Below are 18,980 nucleotides of genomic sequence, written 5' to 3'. Positions count from 1 at the left end.
TCATTTCTTAGAAAAATACTTTTGATACAAAACAGTGTTTACTATTTTCAATACAGCTGTCATACTAACACATACAGACATCGATAGGGTGTGAAAGAGAGTGACAAAGTGTGAAAGAGAGAAAGAGTGTGAGTGGAAAAGGCTGAATATGAGAACAGATATTGAATACAGCAGAAATAAATGATGCAGCAACCTTAACTAGACAGAGTAAACTCCAAATTTGGCAATTTTTATGTTTTTACTTAAACGGAATTTGACTTTAATTGGTTGAAAATGTGAGAAGAAAACTCTACACCTGTCGGTCTTATGAAAATTTTTCAAAATCAACTGGATAGACTCAAAAAAAAAAAAGATCACGGCGGTCAAGCTACAAAACAAGGTGGTTTATCTTAATTCCTGAAAAATCTGACTTCCTAGGATGCATGGATTTCACCTCACGACAGTCCAGGTTTGAGTGTATTGCAGCTTTTCTGTCTTTACAGTTTTTACAGTGACTATATTTGCTGCTACAGGCCAGTGTGCTGCAGTAGAGGAAACCCAGTTGGATTTAACGTGACGACTCACACCAGTTGCCGTTTCTAATTCCTCCAAAAAGTGCTTGTTTTCAGTCAACTGTGGATACCAAGTGATTATTCCACTGAAAAGCCTTCCTGTCTTCTCTTTTCCTTGTAGTGTCATGGACAAAGCTGCCAGTGTGGGCCAAAGTCCTGCATTTAAAAGAGCAGCTTGCACAGAGATCTGGCCAAACAGGATTTCAAATGTATGAATCACTCCGGGCATATTTAAGCCCACTTTCAAGCCACCTGAACATCTTCCAAAGTAAATATCAGTTGCAAGAAACAGTTAATCGAGTTGTCTTTTTTTTTTTTTTTTTTTTTTTCAAACTCTAAGTGATTGTGTAATCAAGCTCTTGGTTTCCCTGGGCCTGTTTGAACCTGTGACTGAACTGAACCCAAGTGCTGCAGAGCTTTGGAGCCGCTTCCACAACGTCTGGCATGTGAACAAGCCTTTGAACAGGAGATGTTTGCCTTCACACCGAGCACAAACACATTAGTCTTGCGCCAAGCTTTTGCTTTTTTTTTTTTGATCTCCGATATCATACTTTCTCAAAGGGGAACAAGTGTTTCTCCTGCCCTCTCTTCTCGCGTTTGGTCGTCTTCTTCTTCAGTCCGCTGGCGCTCTTTCCATCCTCTTGTTGTTCGTCCTGTCTGTTCTGGGGCCAGGACATGGCCAGAGTTTCAGCTGCTGTCTTAGCTCCAGGTGCTCCACCCCCCTCACCCGCCTCCTCATCCGACGACAGCGCGCCGGCGCCCTCTCTGTCCTGGGTGTGAATCAGCCCGCCGGGACCCTGGTTCTTCTTGCCGTAGCGCCGCTGGAGCCGCTCTCTGATCAGAAGACCCTTCACCAGGAGAGTCCAGTTGGCGATTGCCCTCTTCTCTTGTTTCTGTACAACAGAAGAAAAAAGTAGTTGGTGGTGCTGTGTTTTTGTACTTAATTAACTATAACTATACTAACTATAATTATATACTAACTATAATTTCCTACAGCTGTGGGTTGAAAGGGCTTTGACAGCTGATCTGGCTTTGATTTTAAAAATAAGATAAAATAAGTTCTATAATCACACGTTAAGCATTATAATCAATAATTTTGTAAACATTTTATTTTTGCAGAATGTGTACTGCACTCAAGGTGTTCATCAATTTATGAGCCAAATCAATGACCGCAAGTGATAATCTGCATGATTCTTCTTTATTTTTTGTTTTGATTATGGTGATGTCTTCGGTGCTTTGCGCTCATTGTTGAGGCGTTCCCGCACTGCATTTTCCAGAGGTCACCTGTCAATCAATCAATCAGCGTGGGCGGCCGTGACATCATCTAACCCCTTGGATTTTCTGTTGATTGAGTCTGAGTTTCTGTAGGTGGAGCTCTTTTCTTTGTTTGTTGATGCTATTGACCCAGTTTTTCTTTTGATTCCAAATATGCCAGAAATGTAAAAGACATCACTTCCTGCAAGCCACTTTGACAGAGCTACCACACACTGAGTGCTTAGAGCTGCAAGTGTAAAATCTTACATGCACCGGCTGTACGCTGAATCACTGATAGGAGACAGCAAAATGGACATTTTTGTATGAAAATGTTGCAGATTATTGCTTCAATTATCACGATCATCATGCAGAGCAAATAATCAGGATTATCTTTTCAGCCATAATCGTGCAGAGCTCACACTGCAGCCCAAAAGCTGTAGTTACACTCCAAATAAACTGCATTTTGTCTCACAATTTATACTAAAGCTCATGTTAAGCTCATGTTTAACACACACACACACACACACACACACACACACACACACACACACACACACACACACATACCTCTTTCTCCTTCTGTTTCTGGACCTCCTGCTCCTCCACCCAGGCGGCTCTGAGAAGCTCCTCATGCTCCTCACACACAATGTACCCATCAGTCCTGGAACAAACACAAACACACACACACTACAGATGAGATTTTTTTTTTTTTTGAAACATAAGACAAAAAGTTACTTCTCCTTTTTGACCCGGATCATATGATGTTTGCAAATAATTCTTATTGTTTCCTTCTGCGGCGGAACAGCAGATGCCACACTGAACAATACAGGCGCTGCAGTCCCATAGAGTTAAGACAGTCATAGGAGTGTATTTTAAAGTCAGCTTAGTATACTTTTCCACAATTGGCTTACCTAACAGTATTGGATTTTCACTAATGTATTAAACCCCACCCATCTGCCACTCCAAATGCTTTAAAACAAGCACCAATAACAATTTGCTCCTCTGCCTTGATGTCTGAATATCTGCATTATGCATACAGATCACATTAAACCCCATGCCTTATTTGTTATATTAATGCTATATTAAAATTGATGCCATACCAGAAGTGATGTGCTGGCTGGTCAAGCTTTAATAGAAGCTGTTGCTGGGCATATTAAAAGCAGGATTAGTGTTAAGCCCCTTTTCGGATGGGATTAGTTTTCAGAACATGTCTGATTTGCAGTTGTTATCACAGGACATCTGTAATGTCAATGACCAATTTACACAGGATAATACACGTCTGTAATCTGCCTAAAAATGATGGAGAGCGGTGGCTTGGCCTGGCTTCATGAGCTATTCACATGGGATGAATATCACCCGAGCATGTGAAGTAATTTTTTTAATGATTGCAGAAATGATCATAGTTTTTCATTTTGTGTGAAATCTGCCATGTCAGTAAAAACTGTGATGCAAAATGCTTTCTGTATTGTGATGAAGTCAGAGCTGCCCTTATAATGTTAATCCTGTGTTTTGTTTTGTTGTTGTTAATTTCAGCCATTAATTTTATTTTGCTCTGGTGTATTTTCTGTCTTCCCTCGCAACATGAAAAATAACTGCATAAGTAGAATTTATAAAGCAACGTTTTGAATCCATTTCTGGTGCAAATATTGCTTAAGGTGCAACTTTTATCTGTTTCATATCGACTGATTTTACCTGACATATTTTTACAAGGCAAATAACAATCAACCAAGAAAACTGTAATGAATGGACGTAGTTGCCGACATGGCAATCTTGCAGGTTTTCCAAGGTGCATGAGTCAAAGCAAACTAAAGAAATGAAACCCTTAATATTATAAACAAACACTAAACAGGGGTGCATGCAATAATAAATATATTCAACAGCATCAGACACCTTAGGGATAAACAAACAAAAAGAAAAACTTCATTTCAAAGTTTACCTTAAAGAGCAGCTAAACCGGAAACCCACATCCTTGTGAAGTCTGACCTCTAGTGGTGAAAAGTGGGGCGCCTGGTCTTTGGTGGCAGGTGACGTCACCACCTGTTGTGCTCAGTGGCACCATAAGCAGGATTCACAGAGATTTGGGTTTCAGGGTTTAGTTTCTCTTTAATGTGCAGTAAAGTTCCTGGATTTCATGTTGGATTCTACTGCCGGTCTTTAAGGGCTCGGGATTTTTTTTGTTGTTTTGTAAATGCCGGGGTCTGATTGGTCTGTGGGCACTGTCTATGTATATGTACTGTCTATGTCTTTTAACTAGCTCCTATTTTATTCCACAGTTGTCTTTTATTGTTTTATTTGCATCTTTTGTTTTATTTCAAATTTTATTTCAATTTTTAGCCTTTTCTTTTTAATTCCACCCTGTGCTGTTTTATTCTTTTTAATGTTTTATTTAATGTGTTTTCAAATGTTCTTCTTTTTATTGTGAAGCACTCTGAGCTGCAATTCTTGTATGAAAGGTGCTATACAAATAAAGTTTTATTATTATTATTATTATTATGTCACTGAAGGTTTTTGTTGTTAATTCAGAATGAATGAACAGGCTCTTCATATTTTAGTCTTACACGGCGTGCGAGTATCCTCCGTGGAAGTCGAAGCCGGTGACGGCGGGTGCAGCGTCGAGGTCGAGCTTCCTGGCCACGCGGTGCAGGTTGGGCAGCCGCAGGTGAACGCAGCCCACCGGTAACATGCAGGGCTTGAACAGGTAGACGTTACCGTAGTCGTTCCGGGGAACCTGAAGGCAACAGACAGAAACTACAGGTGAAAAATAGTCAGTGAAACTGCCGATGAACCTCTGCATGTGTATTTTCTCTGGTTTGGTTGCAGGAGCCCTGCAGAGAACAAACAATGCAGATTTTCTAAAACACAATTGTGTACTTTGCCTTGCACTCCTGTATACAACTGTGGCTTTCAAATCTGCAGACATGTTCATATAAATATAATGCATCTTGTATATTTGATTCATATATAATAGTATTTAAAAAATGTGTCACCCATTTCCTACTGCATATATTTCATATTTTGCAGAACTCTGCACACACACACAAAAAAAACAGTAGTTCTAGTGTTGATATTATCAAGTTTATGAAACTCCCATTTACTCTGTTCTTGTGTATTTTTTTTCATTACATCCATTTTTTCTTTGTTGGGTCCCATTGCTACCTCCTGCCACAACATCACAATTTCCGCCTAGGTATAATTTATTGACCTGCAGTATACTTTAATATACCCTTATCTATACCTACACCTTTAAAATACCTTTATCTATGAAAAATTAGTGCCACAATGCAAATCAGCTCAGAACTGATTAACCTTTAGACTCAACTGATCAACCCTAAATCAACAATCAGCCCTCTACAATTTTCCACAAGTGCACCTTTAGATGATAAAAAATATGATTTAAAGTACTTTTATCTATTTTATCTAAATTTTTCTATGCCTAATATGCTTTTTTATTAATACAGAGCTCATCTGTTTCACTTACCTTGAACACCTGCGAATGAATGCAGCAGGTTTTTGACTGTCTAAAGAGCACTGCTGTGATTTGCTGGTGGCTTTTTGACACACACACACACACACACACACACACACACACACACACACACACACACACACACACACACACACACACACACACACCAGATGTCTCCTGTACCTTCCCGTCCACGGCGACTGGCGGCTGGTACTCCTCGGTCTGCCATTCTCCAAACAGCGGCAGGTCCTTCTCGTCCTTCTGCTCCGACATCATCCTCGCCTTCCGGGATCGATTAGAAAAACCTCTCACCATCTGACAGACACAAACAGAGACAGATTACCATCACACACACTGCTGAGGGAAGAGCTCACCCACGGATAAATAAATAAAACAATGTCATTGAAGTTCATACAACCACCAAACTCACAGCTTTACACTGTGGTCTGACCTGCCTTCTCCCAAACAGGTGGGAGAAGGAAATGGGCTGCAAAACCAGCACAGAATTTTTTTTTTTTTAATTTTTTAAAGTGGGTTTGCTAGTTTAGTTTTTATTATTTTTATTTTTTTTAAATGATGAGTTTTAGTTTAATTTTTTACAAGTTTCAGTGTTAGTTCTAGTTTAGTTTTGTTGCAATGGACTTTCAGATTCATGGAATTCCACCGATTTTAACACTTTCCACTGCAAGGCACTTAATCTAATCTGAGAGACAGTCATATTTAAAGTAATCCCAAACGGGACTAGCCTTATGTATGAAATAAAATGACAAAGATGCAAAACTAAAGACATGTTCTCTAGAATTTTAGTTTATTTTACTTAGTTTTGTAAGTGTACAACACAGCTTCAGTTAGTTATCTATTTTTGGAAAAGGCTTCTTTTCATTTTTATTTGAGTTAAAAAAAAAAAAAAGTTTTTTCACACCGAAATGTTGTTATTTTGTTAGCTTTCGTTAAAAAATAATAACCTTAGAATCAGGTCATGCAGGATAATCAAAGCGTGCACTGTGATTGCAAAAACTTTATTTTTATCTCGTGATGTGGTCTTAATGTGGGTGAAATTAACAATAGCTTCTGTTTTTGTTTCCTCCTTTTTGACATAACATAAATTTAACTGGTCATATCTGAGTCATGCCAAGTAACAACACAGAAATGAACTTAGAGAGCATGGAAGACAGGACAGAGATAAGAGAAGTAAGAGAAAGAGAGAGACAGAGACGGTCAAAGAGAAGCAGAGACAGAGGGAGCAACAGCTGAAAGAAAGAAAGAAAAAGGGAAGAAAAGAGAAAGAAAGGAGGGCACAACAACAAAAAAAAGAAACAGCGAGTCTCTCACTTTGTACGGCTCCTCTCCCAGCCTGACGGTGCGAGCCTCTTTCAGCCATGTGTCTCTGGAGTGCAGCGTGTGGACACAGTCTCTGCGGACAGGGGACACAACTTTATTCATCCAAACCCTCCCGAGGTCAGAGGTCAGAGGTCAGAGCTGGTCGGGATCCTTAAGGAGTCAGCATGTTGCTCAGAGACACTTCAGCAGGGAAAATATCCTCCACGCTGCCACCCAACCTGACATCTTCTCTTTATTTCATTATTAACTATCATGTACTTACTGTACAACATCAAAATTATTCTTTTTTTCCCATTTTGTTGATACAATTTCTATAGTTACACATGCAAGAGTTAGAATATTAGTGTATCTTGTGATATGGTGTGATGTGTGATTAATTTGGAGTGCATTTTTCTAAGAAACCTAAAGTTACATTTAAAAAACCTGATAAAACAATAAAACAACCATTAACAAAAATCAAACAGCAAACACAGCAACTATAGGATTTAAGAAATTAGCCATTAGACTTTTTAGCTTTTTATTTAAAATCTATAACCATGAAATTAACAGCGATCAAGGCCAGGAAATCAATGCAACTTTAATTTTTTTTTTTTTTCACACTCTCTGGGTGCCCTCTCATTGTTTTATCCTGGCGTCATGCAAAAAGGTAGCCGGCTCAAAACTCCTAAGAAAAAAATAAATATAATTCTCTATTGCAGAGGTTCATTAACAAGTCAACCCTATGTAACAAAAGAAAACACATATGTAGCACATATCATATCACCACACTCAGTAGCAGTTGTAGTTTTACACATGTGGCACATTACAGGTCTGAGTGCAACACTTAAACTAGTCAAACAGCGCCACCAGCTGGCCACTTAAGAGACCTCACCATGCCAGTGATCTTGCATGTTTAGCCTAATATCTAAGAAATGTATAAACTTCATGTCTCTGCTAATCTTTCCTCAAAGAAAGCTGTCGTATTTTCAAACTGCCACATGACTTTTCCTCCCTTTCCTCCAGCCGTTGGTTTCCATTCATTTCACTACGATATGAAAATTAACTTTCAGAGACTTCAAAATTTCTTCACACCAGGTTTCCATCACCGTAACGAAGTCCTCCACATGAGTTTTCCTAAAAGCAGCAGCACTGTTGCGTTTTGACGACTTGAAATCAGGGTGGAGTGAAACGCTCCCTCCGCCAGGGAAAATAGCCCCCCGGGGACAATTTAACATTTACCTTACACCGTCACTTATCAGCTCTGTTGGTTTATGAATGGTGATGACTCTGTTAGCCATAGCAGCAATGCAAAATGCAAAATGTAAAAAAATGGGTGAATTATGATTGCAGTTACTGAAGTATTTAAGACTGCAAATTTTATTTCTAAGGCCTGGAACAGAAGGCAGCATATTTTGTTTAATTAATGCATAACCTGAGGGGCATATTTTGGAAGTGCCTGGATTTGGATTTGACTTTGTATTACTGATTTATTCTAATGCGTATTTTTTGTTGTTGTTTTTGTTTTGTTGTTGTATGTTTGAGCATGGTTTGTAATGTGTACAGCAGTGTCTTGTAAGTCCATATAGGCTGGGCTTCTGAAAATGAAGCATGGCACTTAAATAAAAGAAAATCAAATCAAATCAAATCAAATCAATACAACTTACTGAGCTTTGAAAAGCTTTTGTTTGTGACCAGTGTGTGTTTACTAAACTGTTCGATAAAATGTTGCTTGAGAAAAATGTCCTCAAACCGCATTTTCCCCAATTACAGCGAGAAAGCAGGAATACGATGACTACAAATATTAACAAATGTTTTAGGGTGTTAATCAGTTTAAAAGTGGTGTTTAAAAAAAAGGGCTGTAAGACAAACAGTGATGTTGTCATTACGGTCTGATAACATCTCTCACACCTTTCCTGCAGGTGTACCTATTCATCTGGAACTGTCATTTTATAAGTCATGTTGTTGTTGTTATATTTGCATTGTACACACACCCCAGAGACAACAGATGGAAATTTGCATTGTGCCACATCTGCTGCAATACATTTACTGTAGACTGCCGCTTATTTAAACAAACCAGTGAATGAATGAAATGAGGAGAATACTTAAAATCACCTGTCTGGTCCTTTAGGTGTACAACCACAGTCTATTTAGACAGGCGATACAACACCGACTTCATATTAAACATTAAATTTTAACCACATTCACATTTTATGTTGTAGTTTTATAAAATCAAGTAAAAACGAGGAGATTGAGGACAGTGGACACAAATGAAAGCCTTACATGGTGTTTTAATCTCCACTAACGGATGTGTGACTGACGTGCGGCTCACCTGGAGTAGACCGGCTCGCCCCTGCAGTATCCCAGGACGGCGGCGGTGGCGGGGTACAGGGCCTCGTACTTCAGCAGGTGTCTCGTCAGGGCGTACAGAGGATGGTTCTTGTACTCGGCTATGGAGGTCGGCAGAGGCTTGTCCAGCAGCTTGGCATGGAGCTAAGGCGAGCCAGAGGGACATGGCGTTAGGACCATAGGCGGTTCTAGGGAGTGGCAGCTGCCACCCTAGAAAAATGCCTTGCCACCCTAGTTGCCACCCCAATTTCAGACAATTTATTTATTTATTTTTTAATTGTGGCTGTTCGGAAACTCGCTGTTATGAGACTCAAATGTCTGAGTGCAAGTAAATGCAGCAAAAGATGACACTCCCACTATTTAAGGGGTTGATAAATAAATAAATAAATAAATAAATAAATAAATAAATATTTCTAATGCCACCTTTTGGTTTTCTATTCAATGCTTTACTCATGTACCACAATAATAGAATGTTTTTGAGTTAAAATATCCTCATTTGGGGGTTTTCCAAGCAAATACTGATATATGTGATCGTTTGGTATTAAATCAGCGTATATATTTCTGCCACCCCTTAAAGTCTCCATGCCACCCCCTTGCCACCCCATGAATATTTGTCTAGATCCGCCCCTGGTTAAGACGAGTGTGGGGCAAGGCTATGAGAGCTTTGTGTTTTTATTTTTATTTCATTTTGACTTTTTGTTTTCAGATTCTGCTCGGTTTTAATTTGTTTTAAAGTGGGTTTGTTTGTTTAGTTTACTTTTTATTTTTTGAAAATGTCTTTGTTTTTTTGTTTTTTTTAAAAAATCTATTCACTTAGGACAGATGAACAACCAACTAAACTGACAAGGACGAGTGTGGGGCGAGGCTATTATAGTCAATCAATCAATCAAACAGTTTTATTGAACATGTTAAAACAAAATAAAACAGAGTCAAGGCAGAGTAAGAAATAAAGTCTACCAACAAATAAAACAAAAACAATAACAACCAAGAAAAAAAACAAACTGTAATCAACAAGCAACAAAGCTTTATCCGCTTGAAAAACAGTACATCTGCCTAATGTCAATGTGTCACCCAAACATCAAAATATTAAATGTCCAAAAGGGATAAGAAGAAGTTCAAAAAACTTTTCTAGTCCTACCCCCTTGTCCATCTGCTTTAGCATTTAGTGCAAAAACAAAACAAAACAAAACAAAAAACAACCTAATAAAGTCAGCGTAAATGCTATTTCTTGCACGAGTCCATAAGTGCAATAATCAAAATGTAGGCCAAGAGCTACATCAGCTTTGTTATAGCTTTGTGTTTGAATTTTTATTTCATTTTGACCTTTTGTTTTCAGATTCTGCTTGGTTTGAATTTGTTTTAAAGTGGGTTTGTTTGTTTAGTTTACTTAGGACCGATGAACAACCAAGTAAACTGAAAATGATGAAAACTAAACCTATTTCTATACTTAGTTTATTTTAGTTATTTTGTAAAGACAATATACAGCTTCAGTTAGTTATTGTTTTCTTTTTTTTTGTAAAGCCTAATTTTTACTTTTGTTTCAGATTTTTCACATCTGGTTTTTGTTATTTTGTTAGTTTTTGTTAATGATAATAACCTTGGTGTGACGGTGTGTGTGTGTGTGTGTGTGTGTGTGTCTCACCTCTTTGTCCTCCTTCATGTCCCTCTCGTCTTCGGGTCCCAGGAAGGGCTCCAGCGTCTCCTCCCACCAGTCGTCGTCCACTCGTCTCTTCCTGGACGACGTCATCCAGGTGGGGTCGTACTTCCTGCCCAGGTCCTTCAGGAACCCGTCGCCGTCCACCGACACCACGTACGTCACCGGCGCCGTTGCATTCTGGGAGCAGAGCAGCGGCAGCCCGACGCCGTGCTCCACGTCCACACACACCCAGCAGGAGCTTTTGTCCAGATACACCTCCAGCCACTCGTCCGCCCCCGGCCCGTCTCGCTTCCTCCCGCTCCTTCGCTTTGTTCCTTTGCTCGTCCCTCCTCCTCCTCCTCCTTCTTCTTCTTCCTCATCACCTCCTTCCTCCCCCTCCCACTCCTCATCCTCCTCCTCGTCGTTCTTCGCCTTCTTTTTCCCTCCGCCGCTCCTTCTCTTTGGAGCCGTGTTGCTGCCATTTTTGCTGCTCGTTTTGGCTTTGCTCTTTCCTTTCCCGTTCTTCCCCCTCCTGGATTTGGCCCCGCCCTCTGAGTCCTCGCTCTCCTCCTCACCGCTCGCCTGAAACTCTTCCTCGCTCAGCCCTCCCGCCTCCTCCTCATCCCCCTCGCTGTTGCTCTCCTCCTTGTAGCTGACTTTCGAAGCGACGCTGCGACGTTTGGCGTTCTTCGGTTTCTGCCCTCCTGCCTTTGCGCTCTTCTCCACCTCCTCCTCCTCGTCTTCCTCTTTTACCTCCTTCTTCTTAGCTTTCTTTCCTCCTCTTCCTCCCTTGGCTCCTCCCTCTCCAGCGGGTCTCTTGGTGCCAGGGGACACTTTGGGCTCAGGCGGGCTGCTCCTGGAGGCTTCCTGGCCGGTCTGGGTCTTTCCTTGGGGCTCAGCGGTGGGTTTCGCCCCTTTTCCCTGAGCAGAGACATTCAGAAAATCAGAAAAAATCATGTTTGTAAACACATGAATTCATGTGGTATAATGTGAGGAAAATAACAAATAAATGAATAAATAAAAAATAATCTTTCAGTTGAATCAGACTGTGAATACATGGTGATTCTGGTAAAATGTGAGACACTTTTGATGTCTAAACCGATGATAACTATTTTTATTTAAAGACTCAAGCATGAGATATTTCGAGCAATATTATTTGAATTTGAATTTTTGTTTGACATCACACCTAAGACTACCATTTGTTTCAATGCATGAATGTTATTTTTATTTTTTAACATATGATTCTACATGGATGAGACATATTGTCATATATAACAATATCAAAACTATTCCTTTTAAGTATCATGATATTGATTTAAACCATATCACTCATAACTAATAGACAATGATAATGACTTTGTTCAAAGTAGTGGTCAAAACAAAGAGCAAAGGATTAGAGCTGATAAAAAAAAAAGTTATTTGCTCTGAAGCATAATTCAGGTGGACGAAGTAACGCGGCTGTTGGCCAAACTCAAGGTTTAACATGAACCTTTGATACCATGAAACCGCTGCTATTAATAAAACCAATTAACAGAATATCCCTGTGTACCTGTGGTGTGGCTGCAGATTATCACTCCACCCTGAGATTTATCACCTGTGCCAGCTGTTCTACTCATCACTGCGTCTTGTATGAAAAGGTTGGCCGTCTCTTATGGTAAAACTTATAGGCATTTGTTTTACATTTATTTATAAAGCCCTTAAACATCTTAAACTTTATATCACTTCCTTATCAAATCGGTCCAATAGTCATCATTTAGCGCTTCGCTTAAGTGATCAGCTAACGCTCAAAGTCCCATGTGCAAACACTAAATTTGGGTAACCTGCTTTTAGTTTTTGTGCTGCACACACACACACATTAAACACACATTAAAACATAACACAATGGTACCTATAGGTCAGTTTAAAACCATGATTAAAAAAATATTCCACTCTTTGGTGTAACTGTTTAATCCTGTTCTGTTGTTATTTGTTTGTTGAACTACAAGGATCCCTTAAGACTTAAATAAAGGTCGAATTAACCCGCGGTGTCCTAATTCCAGATGAAACTGACAGCTTCCCTCTTTGACCAATATTAATATTAATTACTGAACGCCACATCAATACTGCATGTAACCGTATGACATTTTATAACAGGAAGCATCCAGACTCCTCAGAAGAGACGCCTGGATTGTTCTTCTCGCTGGAGTGTGAGCTCATCCAGGTGGTGACATTTACACACGTCGGGTTACAAACAGAGCTCCCAGTGCATGGGAAATGTAAGCGGTGACATTAAAGCGGTTTCCATATGAATGAGTCGAGCGGCGGGGTCGTCACCTTGGCCGGTGGGAGCTTGAGAGAAACCGGCTGCAGGGAGAGAACCAGGCGGCAGAAGAGCTGCAGAGACCTCAGCACCAACAGGAAGAGCTGCAGGGAGAAAAATGCACAGGCGCGGCGTTACGTTTCAGAAATGTCGGGAACAGTGACGACGACGTTACGGGGATGCAGACGGGCCTCGTGGAAATACTAACGTGCGTCATCTCCTGGTGGTTCTTGGCCGACAGGCTGGCCAGCCGTCTCTCCAGCAGCGCCCTGAGGTCCGGGCGCTCCTCGCAGGGAAGGCTGGGGTTCAGGGTGAACGTGGCTCCGAACCTGGAGGGGAGGAACGAGGGAAAAACGAGCATGGATAAGGTTTATTATTATTATTTCTATTTTTTTGTTTTATTTTTTGCTTTCAATTCACTTTAGGTCCAGTTAGTTTCCAAAGTGTGTTTGCTTGTTTCAGTTTAACTTTTATTGTTTAAAAATGTTGAGTTTTAGTTGAGTTTTTACTAGTTTCAGTATTAGCTTTAGTTTTGTTTTATTAATTATCATTACAATATGGGTAATATTTGTCAGGCGCAATATTTAATAAGCTACTCCAACCCAGAGCCAACACTCCCAGTCATGTCGACGTCCCAGTCTCAGTAAACATCAGCACCAACGCCTCCTTGTGGTTCTGCTCACACATTTCACCAAATGGATCAAACTAAAACTAAAGACATTTTCTGCATATTTTTACTTTATTTTAGCTAGTTTTGTAAGTACACAACAATATTAGTTATAGTTTTTAAATTCAGTTTTAGTGAACGATAATAACCTTGACATGGAGATAACATTAGATAAGATGATACTTGATGTCTGATTACATGAAGCAATATCGTGTCAAACTGCTGAGTGACAACTTACAGCTGAAAATTAAATAAAAAACACTCTTATTTTAAACACCCTGACATAGACACATACACACACACAGATACACACACACACACACACACCATTTGAGCAGTCCAGACAGGTAGTTTTGGTCGATGCGCCCCTTGGCCACCTTGGTGAAGTGGACGGGCAGCAGCGACAGCGTGACGGCCAGCAGGTCCGGTTCGCTGCACACGCGGTTCCGGAACATCCCATTGGCTATCAGGCACATCAGGTGGACCTGCAGGCGACCAATCAACAGCCAGTAACGGGTAAATATTTACCACCTTGCACTAGTTTCATAAAACATTGCAGGAGCTTGAACTTTCCCCTTTAACCACATCACCCTGGTGTGAGAGCGTGTGTGTGCGTGTGTGTGTGTGTGTGTGTTTTTGACACCTTGTGTGTGTCCATCAGCAGGTCCTTGTTGAAGCGGTTCACCATTCGCCTCAGGTACGCCTCAAACTCCGCCTTCCTCTTCTCCCTGGCCAATCAGGAGTGGTCATTAATTAGTAGCTGCTGGAGATTAAAGTCGGCAGATAACATTTCTATAATGTCTGCACCGACATTTAAATAATCATAAAATAAAATAAAAGCATATTGACACATACCTATTGGACCTGACACTGATGCGTTTTGTGTACATATAATAAAAATATAAATAACTGTCAAAGCCTGAATAAATTGCATAATATAGTATGTACACAGAGACACTGCACATGTGTTTAGATGTATTGTGTCCTATTCCTGTTCAATTTCCTATTCATACCTTTTTATTGTATATCCGGCTGTGATGTCAATTTACTGCGACTGTTGCTGTGTCACTTTGAACTTCTCCCTCAGTAAAGGTAAATCTTAATCTAAATTCCTAATCACACTGTCTGTTATTCAGGCTGCGTCGTGCAGGTTTCACTTGGCAAATACAAGATATTTGTAGAAGATGTAAGATGTTTCAGTGCTACTAATTTTTTTTACATATTTACCTACAGCAAATGAACAAAAATCTGTAAAAAAAAAAAAAAAAAAAAAAAAAAAAAGCTAGAAAAGACTATTTCTCAGAGAACGCAGCTGATTAAAGGTGATCGCTCCTGCCTTTCCATTATTGAAGACTTAGGATCTATTTGTCTTCTCTGTTCATTTTTTAATGTGCTGTTAAAAAAGTGCGAAATCAGTGAAGATTTACTTTCTTGGTGAAAAGGAGGAACTCTCATACTTGTACTCATACGTAATATTTCATAAAGACTTTATTAGATCTGTTAGGAGAACACCATGAAATAGCAACTAAATAGGCACTAACACAGCTACAGAAAACTCTCCTTATACTGTACATGCATGCGGACACACACACGCACACACACACACGCACACACACGCACCTTCTCTGTCTCTTATGCATGATGTCTGGAGTCTCGATCTCGATCTCCACCGGCTGAGAGGGCAGGACGGGTTCTGGTGGTTCAACTGGACCCAGAGGCTCAGCCAGCTCTGAAACACACACACGCACGCACGCACGCACCCACGCACGCACGCACGCACACACACACACACACACAGTTTTTTCCCTGCATGCATGTGAAGTTCAAAATAAGCTGAAGGACGTGGCTTCACACACTGATACCGCTTCCTCTTCATCCTTCTCTTACCTTCCACTTCCTCCCAGTCGTCCTCCTCGCTCTCATCTTCATCCTCTTCCTCCTCCTTCACTGTCTTCTTCACGGCCTCCGCTTTAACAGCGGGCGGTGGTGTGGTCACCAAGTCAAAGTCGTCAAAGTCATCATCATCGGACTCTTCCTCCTCCTTCACTGGTGAGTGGAAGTACTTACTGGAGACGAGGGCCGCGGGGACGCCCGCTGGCTTGGAGGAGGAACGCACTTTGGGTTTGACCTTCCTCTCCAGCTTCTCCTCTTCCTCTGCGATGCCGTTCCCTGGGAGGACAGGCAGAGAGACGGGAATGCTTTCAGCTGCAGTCGTCGAGTCTGGATTAGGACTGAGTTAATTTAGCTTTCACCGAACCTTCTTGCTGTGAGATTTGTGCTTAACAGTCATTAGTAATGGGGATATGATGACCAAGCAGGTAGAGGAAAATAACAGAACAGCTATCAGTCCAATAAGATCAGAAAACTGCATCTGTTTACTGCAATCAGGAAAAGACAACACTTGTGTCATATCACAACATCACAATGTCCAAAATCCTGTATGATACCTAATCTTACATCACAATTATTGATAGAAAATCAATATACCCCTCCCCTCTGTAAACAAACAAATCTGAGAAACCTTTACCAGCCTCGACACGACAGCCTCTTATGACAAAGACTAAAGGAAAAATGGTGCAATACAATTTACTACAGATGCAATATTTAAACTGCACTGTATACTGCCCTTTGCTTTTATTTATTTTGCATTTTATTTATTGTCGTTGCTTTTACTAATTGTCTTATCTTGTGTGCACATTTAATCTTTTAATCTTGTGCCTTGCTGCTTTTATGAGAGTGTCAAACTCAATTTTGTTGTAGAAATTACAATGACAATGAACTTCCTTATGTCTTTATGTCCTTACACCACATTCTATACTGCAAACCAGTGCAAACAAAGCTAAATCATCGGAGCTTCTCACACCAATAGATGGAGGTAAAATCATTAATATGTCAATCCTCTTCACTTAACCTACAACAAACAGAGTGACGTCGAGGTGGCTGACAGGGTTTATCGATCATGTCGTGTTAATCTGGAGAAAAACTGGCACTAAAGATACTGATGTGAGATCAAATGTAGCTACAAATCATCTCAACCTCGTTATGCTTTTTTAAAGACATTGTCTCATGTAATTGAAAAGTATTACAACAAGCTACAACAACTATACTCATAATGATATAGGCTATTCATGATTAAAAATGCCATGTCAGGAACTCTTAGGGGTTTATTAGGGGTGGGGGGAAAAAAATCAATTCACTTAAGTATCACGATTCTTTTTTTATGTTTTTCTAATCAATTTTTAATTTGCTGAATTGATTTAAAGTAAAAATACTGGTATGAAACTAGACAACATAAGGAATCCGTTGGTACTGAACATGTCATACTAGGTTCTTGGCAAAGGGAGTACATATTGCCAGGCTAAATTTTGGCGAGGGAAAATCTGGCAAACGAGTCCCTTGACCTCTGACCTCCAGATGTATGAATGAAAATGGGTTCTCTGGGCAGCCATGGCTCTCCCCTTTGCAGACATGCCCACCTTCTGCTAATCCCACGCAGTTGTTCGCCCCCATAGCAGCCATTTCACTGCAGTCAGAGCATTTTTCCAAACTGGACGTCACTGTAAAATTACCTATAGTGACCTCTGGGATAATCACAGCCTCATCAAACTTTACAGACACAAACTAGAGGCGGATTCAAGAAACAAAAATCGCAATAAATCATAATATTGAATCGCAATACATATCGAAACCACCCATGTATCGTGATTGTGGGAGATAAACACATCGTCCCAGCCCTAGTTTTTATACTTTTGCATTTATTTAAGCTTCTCTGGACAAAAACAGTTAAATGCCTAAAATAAGATCAGAGAGAACACATGAAAACACTGTCAGATCCTTCACTTCAACACACTCCTCAGTCTACATTTTCCAAACTACGGCGCCTGACGGCAGTAAAGTGGAGCACAGATGTTCATGCAGATCCACTCCAGTAACCAAGCAGATCAGGCGGCCGCTGCACCTGGCACCAGTAAGACACTGAAACCAGTTCAAAGTCCCAGCTCAGACCCTGACTCTGTGAGAAGGTGAAGCAGGAAGCCACACATGTCAACAAACAACAGCACTTCCCAGCACAGATGATGGTTATGTAAAAATAAACGATGTTTGTAAACCGGGCATTATTGTTTGAGCTTTCTTCACCGTCTAAACACATCTTCTCATCACTTTTTTTTTTTACAATACATTTTGCATTATGAATTTAGATAATTAAAACTTTATCCAACCTGACAAAAAAAAGAAAAAAAAGAAAAAAGGTGCAGGTTTCAGGACAGACATGATGCATCCTCTTTGCTTGTTCCTGCTTCACTTTTTTAAATTTAATTCATTTTAGACTCATCACTATCTATTGCACAGAGGAAAAATAGCATAATAAAACACTGACGACTCGACTTTTGGGTTTGTTTTTCAGTTTAACCGGCTGCAAACTTGCCCCATGCATTGCAAGAGACACAAATGTCGCTTGTTTGATTATTTTATGGTTTTAATCACTAACTTTGTCATGTTTTTGGGGACAGCATCTGTGCAGGTGCAGCCTCTCCTACCTGGCTCCCTCCTGGCTCTGGGTCTCGCCGCCCTGCTCTTGGCCTTTGCCCCCTGCCGCAGCTTCTTGGTGTCGGCCTCAGTCTCTGCACTCTCTTTCCGCTTCGCCATGGCGTCTTCTGCCTCTTTTCTGAATGAAAATGCGTTTTGTTTTCTCCTCTGCCCACGGCTGCTGCTAGCCGGCCAGCGGAAGTGTCTCCCCTGTCCGCATGGTGTTGTGTAAGAGCAGGGAAGGCGCCGCGTTATCCAACATTTCACACACAGGCTTTCATAACACTGGGAAACTGCGCCGCCATGCTTGTTTTGGGCTGCGCCGTGACGTCACTTCCGCCTCCGCGCTGCCGGAAGCGTTCCCTTCCAAGAAAACTTTAGTTAACTTCTCTCTTTATTTTAAGTCTTGACTCTTGTTGCGGCCTCAAAAATATATCACTTTATACATGAGTAAAGTACTCGGTCGGTCATTTCAGTTACGTATCAATAATCAATAAGTAATCAATAATGAATAAGAAAGGGTGGATCAGATTGTAACAGAATCGGACGCGGCCATGAAGTCCGTCAGTCATAATGAATTTTATGAGTAAAAATAATGAATAATTCCTATCTTTATCTATTTAAACAGCTTAGATATGACAAATACAACAGCATTAAGCACAGTAAAATAAAATAAAATAAAATAAAATAAAATAAAATAAATAAAATAAAATATGTAGCCTATCTGCAATGCAGTTTTGAAGGATCTTATTTTATTAATGTGTCAAAGTTTCACCATGGATAGAAAACCAGCTACAGAGACACAATGGATGCAGCAAAAAGGCTTGTACTAAATGTATGTTTAAAGTTTTCAGGTTGGCATAAATCCTAATCACATCTACAGAACAGATCACAAGAGTCAAAGTGATAGAAGA

General features: G+C 40.4%; 1 protein-coding gene across 1 annotated transcript; it reads right to left on the bottom strand.

Moving 5' to 3' along the window:
* Window positions 1-815: 815 nt before the first annotated feature.
* Window positions 816-18,377, bottom strand: xpc (xeroderma pigmentosum, complementation group C). Its single transcript, XM_030056162.1, has 14 exons — window positions 18,078-18,377; window positions 15,427-15,708; window positions 15,160-15,268; window positions 14,183-14,267; window positions 13,867-14,024; window positions 13,081-13,201; window positions 12,887-12,976; window positions 10,580-11,494; window positions 8,921-9,081; window positions 6,604-6,685; window positions 5,455-5,586; window positions 4,364-4,533; window positions 2,373-2,466; window positions 816-1,444 (listed from the first exon to the last, which is right to left on the bottom strand). The coding sequence occupies exons 1-14, from the start codon at window positions 18,184-18,186 to the stop codon at window positions 1,097-1,099; spliced, it is 2,856 nt and encodes a 951-aa protein (XP_029912022.1). The 5' UTR covers window positions 18,187-18,377; the 3' UTR covers window positions 816-1,096.
* Window positions 18,378-18,980: the final 603 nt, after the last annotated feature.

This window comes from Myripristis murdjan, chromosome 7 (genome assembly GCF_902150065.1).
Source record: "Myripristis murdjan chromosome 7, fMyrMur1.1, whole genome shotgun sequence".
Classification (NCBI taxonomy): Eukaryota; Metazoa; Chordata; class Actinopteri; order Holocentriformes; family Holocentridae; genus Myripristis; species Myripristis murdjan.
This window is presented reverse-complemented; position numbering and strand designations above follow the sequence as displayed.

Coding starts and splice junctions, on each gene's coding strand:
- xpc (XM_030056162.1), bottom strand. CDS start 18,186: ATGGCGAAGCGGAAAGAGAGTGCAGAGACTGAGGCCGACACCAAGAAG. Junction 12,977..13,080: donor ACCACCAGGAGATGACGCAC/GTTAGTATTTCC, acceptor TTCTCCCTGCAG/CTCTTCCTGTTGGTGCTGAG. Junction 4,534..5,454: donor CAGTCGCCGTGGACGGGAAG/GTACAGGAGACA, acceptor TGTTGCCTTCAG/GTTCCCCGGAACGACTACGG.